Genomic DNA, 7,690 nt, shown 5'->3' with positions numbered 1-7,690 from the left:
TCTCTGGTTAAGGCTAAGGAACGAAGGGAGGGGGGAAATCTCTTTGTGTTAGCTTGACTAGGTTTGAATGCATAGCCTCAGGGGAAGAAGGAGGGGGGAAGGTAAATTGCCCTCTCTGTTTTGCATTCAAGGAGTTTAAGTACAGTATCGCCCAGGATAACCCAGGGAGGGAGAGCTGGGGATGAGATAAAGAGGGGACAAAGGGAGGAGGTTGTTTCCCTTTGGTGTGAGACTCAGGGTTTCTGAGTCTTGGGGTCCCCCAGAGAAGGTTTTGGGAGACCAGAGAGGGAGTCAGGCCCTGGAAATTCCTGGCTGGTGGCAGCGAGATCAGATCCAAGCTGGTAATAAGCTTGGGGGAGGTTCATACAGGCACCCAGATTTTGGACGCTAAGGTCCAGATTTGGGAAAGATGCTTATGATATAAGCATGTCATAAAAACTAATTTTATATCTCCAAGATCACTGCTTTTATAATTTATACTCAGGTAAAGGAGAAAATCCCTGGAAATAGTCATTTTTAGGAGGGGGTTTGTGAGACTTGACATTTTAGTGAAAGGGGTTCACACATTGTTAAAATTTGGGAACCATTGCTCTAACAGGCCTGGGATGTAATATTATCTCAGACATGCTTTTTAATCCACATACAATTTCACTCTATGAGGGCATGACAAAAGAGTAAATCAACAACTTGCACAACCATCCGGCTTGGGAAACTCATTCATTCCAGTGTAGCTCATGGGAAGGTGAGAATCTCAGCCATATCTATCCAACTGGGAGCAACCTGACAGCAAGGCTTGGATTTTTGGGTTAATTGGTAGCAGGATCTGTTGGCTCCAAGCTGTTTCCTTCACACAATAAAAGAGCATGTCCAGTCCAGGTGGCTCTTGGCTAGGAGAGACCGCAGATTAGTGTCTGTGCGATGACAGCTGGCTGCCCACAGATCCGGGTGTCTATAGCAGGTGACGTTATCTCTGCTAGCTGTTGGAAACTCTTCCAGGTCACACCAAGGAGCTGGTGTCTCCTAGTTTCTGGAATAGCTGCAACAATGACAATTCATTAGCAGCAGCAGTAAACTCCAGCTGAACAAAATGGTGATGCTTGCAGTTCAACACAGCTGCGCCTGTATTTCCCTTAGAGGTTCAACAAGGGCACCCACGGGCAGGCTTCTGGCTTTCCAGCTTGTTGCCTTTCTTGAGTAGAGCCCCACGTCTCTCCCTCTTCTGACTGAGGTATTCCCAGGCTGAACAGTTCCCTGTCTTCACTCTGCCATTCCTAGCAAAGGACAGACTGCTTAAGCAGACCTCCTTGCTTTCTCTTCAGACACTAGAACAGTGTATCTGCCCACAGGTAAGCTACCACACAGCTCTTGTGGTGCAAGCTGATTTATCCTTAAGACAAAACCATTACAGAGAAAATATATTAAAAACAATAAAGGAACCTACATACATGCCAAAAAGCTTCCCAGCGATCAGCCCAACTCCACCATGGGCTGTGGTAGCTAATTTGTGCTTCAAAACTCCTTTATGGTCACAAGTACATAACAGCCTCAGCTCAGAAGTAGCCCATTCAGGTAAAGTTTAGTCCATCTGTTATATAGTTGAAGGGTCTTTGATCTGGAGTTTCCAGGAGCAAGTAACCAGTAGACAGGGGAACTTGCTCCCCAGGGCATAGCTTCAAAAGGCTGGTTTCACAGGGGACAATTTGCTTTTCCCTCCTCCCAAGTACTTTCCAGGGTAGCCACATCACAGAGATTGTCCCCAAAAGCCCTTTGAAGTCCCTAATACTTTCAGAGATTTAATTGGGCAGGTTTCTAGGGAAGTTACCTACAATCCCACAATAATCCAGATACAACTGCATTTTGAATAAATGGACCACAAAGGGACTAAATTTAATTCAATAATGTTGGCCAGGACAGTGTCGGTCTTGCCCAGATTTGCCCCAGGACAGTCAGTTGGCATTGTAACAAGGGATGATCAGTTGAAGTCCCGATGCTATTTGCTATGGTGTACAACCCATCTCCTCAGCACCTCTGTATTCACAGTTTAAGACTTTTTTCTATACAGAAGATACAGTCCAGACCTCTAGTGAACAGATACACATTGCTGCCTCTGAATTAGTGCTGGTCAAAAATGTTCGCACTGGTGAAATTTCAACAAAAATTGTGCAAATATTTTTCACAATTTTTTTGATCGATTCTAATATCAATGAGAGTCTAGAGTTGAATGTGGACAAGACAAGAATTATGCTGGTACGCAAGGATCCTGGGAAAACATGCAAGATTCCAGCGAGTGACACAACTGCAGAACACATGAGAAATCACTGCTACTTAAAAAGCATCATTACAGAAGATGGAAGATCAGCTAATGAAGTCAGCAGCAGAATAGCAAAAGCAAAAGAGATGTTCTGGAAGAATTAACATTGGATGAGAAGGAACATAAAATCTGAAGACTTTTTAAAATCCCAACGCTTAAAAACGTGCGCTTAGTCTGTGTTAAGTTATGGCTGTGAGATGCAGACATTCAAACAATTCAAGTGTAACTGTGGGCCGAAATTTAACTGCCTCTTTCGATCAGATTTTCCTTTCCCTTTCACTTGTGTAAATTGGGAGTGACTCATTTTAAATCAATTAAGTTACACGAGATGTGAAGCCAGTGTGAGAGGAGAATGGGCCAAATTCTCAGCCAGTGTAAATCTGTGAAGCTTTGGAAATGTCAATAAGAATCTGTCAATTTACACCAGCTCAGAATTTGGTCCAGTATCCTTACTGGGGTCTTCCACCAGTACCTTGCAAAACCAAAGGCCCCCCGACTCTGTATGAAATCCAACCCCAAAACCCTGCTTACCTTGCCCAGCAGTGGAATATTTCCCCAAACTCCCAGAAATCCAAAGTCTACTGGGAAAAAATTCCTGGAGCAAAACAAAGATCACTGTTAGTCACTGAGTGGAAGCTGGGGAAGGGAGTGGGGTGATTTAGGCTCAGGGAAGGACTTTCCCCATGATCTATAACTGGGTAAAATAAACCTAGGTCAAAAAGTTCCCATGAGCTTTCACTAGCTGGGAAATATTGTCCATCCAGCTGCTTGCCAGGTTTACCCTGTTGTTGCCAGCACACAAACGGCCATGTAGATTTGTAAAAGCAGCAAAGAGTCTTCTGGCACCTTATAGACTAACAGACATATTGGAGCATGAGCTTTCATAGGTGAATACCCACTTCGTCGGATGCATCACCCACGAAAGTTCATGCTCCAATACGTCTGTTAGTCTATAAGGTGCCACAGGACTCTTTGCTGCTTTTACAGATTCAGACGAACACGGCTACCTCTCCGATACTTGACATCATGTAGATTTGGTACGGCTGTGGAGCCTGGTAGGATCTCTTTTGGCTCACACCGTTTGAAATCAATGCCTTGCAAACGACAGGGGAGTTGATCCTGCGACATTTGTGTGGCTTTCTAGGGAGCTTTGGATGCTTGCTAAGAAATTCCTTAGGGGAATGAGATTGGGGTTTCCTAGATAGCCTCTTGCACCCACAATGCTCCACACCTATGGAGTTTTGCCAGTTACCCTAGCAAGACTATTGTCAAAGGCCAAAACCAAAGGCATGTAGAGAACAAGTCACCTGAAGAGGGTGATGAAGCCATAGGTCTCCAGCAACATGCCCAGAAGAGGCCATCTCAGGAGCACAATAAGAATGCCTCCCAGGAAGAAGCTGGTGCCCTTTAGCTTTTCCTTCTGGAAGAAGCAGCTGAAAGTCCTTCTCAGTCCGATGATAATGGCCAAGCCAGAAAGGAACAGGAGCTAAGCAGAGGAAATGGAGTCGCACAGGACTTGTTAGAGGAGAGAAGGTCTACACATTCCCTTCATTCATTCATTCCCGATCTGGTGCCAGCTCTAGCTCCTCTTTCCCATGTGTATCAAAGAGAACCCTTGTCTATCCCACCTGATGACATGGGCAGCCCCTCTCCCCTCACCGAGGCACCATCCATCACGCTAACGCAGCAGCCCCTACTTGCCTGCCTTTGCAATCCATGTAACTGTTATAAAGGACAATGCATATGAGTCACAGAAGGCTTAGTCCCGCCATAGCAGCTCCAGGAGAAAGCCACTGTAATAACGCAGTAAGGAAACAGGTTCGCACTTCTTGCCTAAGTCCCAGGCAACAGAAATGCAGTAGATAAGAGAGTGAAGGGCTAAATTCTGCTCTCAGTTATAACAATACCTAGGTCTTACACAGCACTTCTCATTAGTAGATATCAAAGGAGGTCAGTATCATTATCCCCACTGTTGTTGTTACAGTTTCACAGGTAGAACCCCACTAGGACTGCACTGACTGTGGTAGAATTCCGATGCCAGCTGATTCCCTCGGTGTTAGAAGGAAACATCTTTGATATTTCATGAGAATGAAAACGTGTTCATGTTACAGGGCTCGTCTATATGGAGAGTTATTCCAGAATAGCTATTCCTGGTTAACTCTTCCTAATTCCTTATTCAGAATCCACTCTGGAAATGGATTAAACTATTTTGGAATAAAAGCATCCACCCCTGGGGTTAATCAGGAATAGATAATCCACTTTAAATGTACACCCTACCTGAATCTGAATGAACTACCATGTGTAGACAAGCCCTTTGTTCTTCTTATTTGTAAATTCAAGACAACTTTTAGAAGGACTTTAGTGCCTGTGAGGACAAGTGCTGGGCTGACTTCCCTGGAGACTGAAATGCTGTTTATCCCACACAGGTATGGGCTGCACCATACAAAGGTCTCCTACACCATGTGTCTCAGTCCTGATTGGGAAGGACCATCCCCAGTAGGGAGATGATAGTTTAGTCTCCATGTGATTTGATTCCTGGCTTCTCTTTCGAGGTTGCCTACAAGGGAATCAGTTAGCACCAGTGGTGGTGAGATTAAGGATGGGGACACATCATCGCAGCAAGTTTATTTCACACAAACCTGAGCAGGATTTGAACAGAGACTAGCCCCATTTCTCTCATAATAGGAAGCTGTACAGGGCCAAAGGGCTGGCACAGGAGCTATGACTGTTTGCAGCAGGGTTGTCGTGTCTGGGCCCTGTCCCAGTGTTATATTTTGCCCTCAGGAGGGGCAAGGAAGGGGGCCAAGATTTTGACGTACTCACGTTTCCAAAGGCCAGCAGCACTGAGTCAAAGTACAAGAGCACCCCAAAAAAGATGAAAAATAGCCCAAAGCCCACAAGACCGACGCCGATCTCTGCAACAGAAGGAGGGTCAGCGATTAGGAATGCAGCAGCCAGAGGATAATGTATTGCTACGAAGGAAGTGTTGGAAGGTGCCAGCTTCAGTCACCAAATCCACTCTGTGGTTCCTTGTTGCATCACCCTCTCAGCAAGGAAGGTTAATTTGTGGGTTGCATCAAATATTTAGAAACACGTCAAGTCAATTTCTATCTAAGGTAGGTTTTTGAGAGCTCACCCATCACCCTGGCCTCAGAGTGCCTCTCTTCCTATATGTATCTAGGGAGAAGGAGACAGACTGATGTTAAGCCAGCTGGAAAACAGGAAAACAATTTCCTGAAAACCTGTGAAGTGGTTTCCATGTGGCAGGGGTCACCTCCTTATCTCCACTCTCTTCAAAATGGAGCTGATCCAAAGCTCTGGACTCACTAAGAGTCTTCCCATTGCTTTGAATGGGCTTTGGGTCAGGCCCAGGATTCTCCAACTTATCAGCCAAACAGCAGCTAAGGATGGGATGTCGTAGGGGTTTAGAGCAATGAGAAGCCAGTCGGAACACCCAGAAGACACCTGCAAACTGTGTGTGTGTCGGGGCACGAGTTACTCACTTATTGTCTTCTGCAGGGAGATTTGGCACTCACTAACAGTGCTGGGAGAAGAGCAGGCAAGCGCTCAGCAAATCTTCCACACACCCAGCTCTGCCAATGGCCCTCACCCATAACTTTCCTCTGCTATTCCAGTCCTGAGCTCCCCACACACACCCCAGCTGTGCCAATGCCCCATAGCCCTGACCCACAGCCTTCCTCCCCTGCTATTCCAGTCCCGAGCTCCCCCAAGCCAGCTCTGCCAGTGCCTCTTCATCCTGACCCACAGCCCACTGCTGTGCCAGTCCTGGGCTCCCCAGCTCCAAACCTCAAAAACAGCCAGCTAACCTTTGACTTATATTTCTTCACCTTGGCATTGTAGACCCAGACCTCATCTGCGCAGATGATGCCAGCTGTGGTGAGTTATGAGTTCTGCAGAGCTGTGAAATGTACGTTTCCCTCTTCTGTGGAATGGTATTTCTGTGGTGTTGACAAACACCCGTCGGGGTTTGCAGGGACAGTACCAGACTCAAGGCCTTTGGGGCAGGGGCAGGACAGTAATTCACTCTGCCTCTGACACGCCCTGATCTGCTGTGACTGGTGCTGACAGAGCAACCTCCAGCTCCAGCCCAGACTTGGCTCTGAGCTCCAGCAGTTGCAGCATTGCACACCAGACAGAGCAGATAAGCCCCAGCCTCTGAACCAGACTGCTCCCCAGGCTCACTGAGTATCGCTGAGGAGTTAACAACCAACCCCCCTGAGGCTGCGTCCCTTACTCACTCTGAAACTCCGAGAGAGACGCCATCTTCCCTGGCATAAACCTGGAGTGAAACAAGGTGTGTGTAGGGTGTTGTGTGGTGGAGGGGGAAGGCAGTGGACCCACAGCTTCCATGAGCTCCCAACCAGTGACCCTTGGAAAGGCCTTTGATCCCCACCTCCTCATCCTGCAAATCATTAACTCCACAGCTGTGGCAATAACCTTAAGAGGCCCAGCTGCTAATGTGGCACTCATCACCGCTAGGTTCCCTCTCAGAAACCAGCACAGGCCTGTAGTCACTTACCCAGAGCTGCTTCTGCATAAAGTACCCCTGGGGATTCTGCCATCGCTGTTACCTGGGAGAGCAGAGTTCTGTATTGCCCCTCTCCGTTGTTCCTACTGCCCAGAGATCTCTATTAATGGCCCATTCTTGCCTATCAACGGGCTGATTCGAATCTGACTTACACCATTGAAAATGAGGATGAAAGAAGAGAATTTGCAAGGCCTGGGTCTCCCCTGCTTTGTATTGTTATTAGCACCTGGAGCCCCAGTCACAGAGTAGGAACCCACTGGGCTAGGCATTGGATGAACAGAACAAAAAGACGCCCCTGCCCCAGAGAGCTGACACTCACCTGTCCTGCTTTGGCTCGATGAAAGCTTCAACATGCTCTGGTCACACGAAGTGCTGAGCAGTACCATCCAACTTGGTCTTTGTTTCTGAATAGTTGCTGGTCCATGAACATTTTAAAATAGCGTCCAATGGGGCTTCTCAGGGACCGTGCTTGGGCTTCTGAGCCACATAAGCTTTGCTGCCTCTAATTCTCCCGCTCAGCTGTGCTGCTAATTTCTTCTCCACCAGAAAACTGCCCCATGGCCAAGCCCCAAATCTGCTACCTATTGAACCAAGGAACAGCAATGTCTACCTCATGCACACATGCTGCTGGGTTAAACCTTACCCTGTGACTCAGCCTTGGCAGGATCCTCTTTTCTACTGCACAGCCTTGCTCCAGAACAGAGTGCACTCATTCCACATGCAACCTCCGTTTGAATGGCAAGCGGAGAATCTTTATTGTGCAAGGCTAAGTACACAGCCAGGAACATCTGTTGCATCTGTCTGATACAGGGAGCATGCTCCTACAAGCA

General features: G+C 47.2%; 1 protein-coding gene across 1 annotated transcript; it reads right to left on the bottom strand.

Moving 5' to 3' along the window:
• Positions 1–671: 671 nt before the first annotated feature.
• GOLT1A (golgi transport 1A) lies at positions 672–6,595 on the bottom strand. Its single transcript, XM_075065990.1, has 5 exons — positions 6,571–6,595; positions 5,135–5,226; positions 3,619–3,797; positions 2,843–2,906; positions 672–1,036 (listed from the first exon to the last, which is right to left on the bottom strand). Exons 1-5 carry the CDS (start codon positions 6,593–6,595, stop codon positions 998–1,000), a joined length of 399 nt encoding a protein of 132 aa, XP_074922091.1. The 3' UTR covers positions 672–997.
• Positions 6,596–7,690: the final 1,095 nt, after the last annotated feature.

The sequence above is a fragment of the Chelonoidis abingdonii genome, chromosome 4 (genome assembly GCF_003597395.2).
Source record: "Chelonoidis abingdonii isolate Lonesome George chromosome 4, CheloAbing_2.0, whole genome shotgun sequence".
In the NCBI taxonomy this organism is placed as follows: Eukaryota; Metazoa; Chordata; order Testudines; family Testudinidae; genus Chelonoidis; species Chelonoidis abingdonii.
This window is presented reverse-complemented; position numbering and strand designations above follow the sequence as displayed.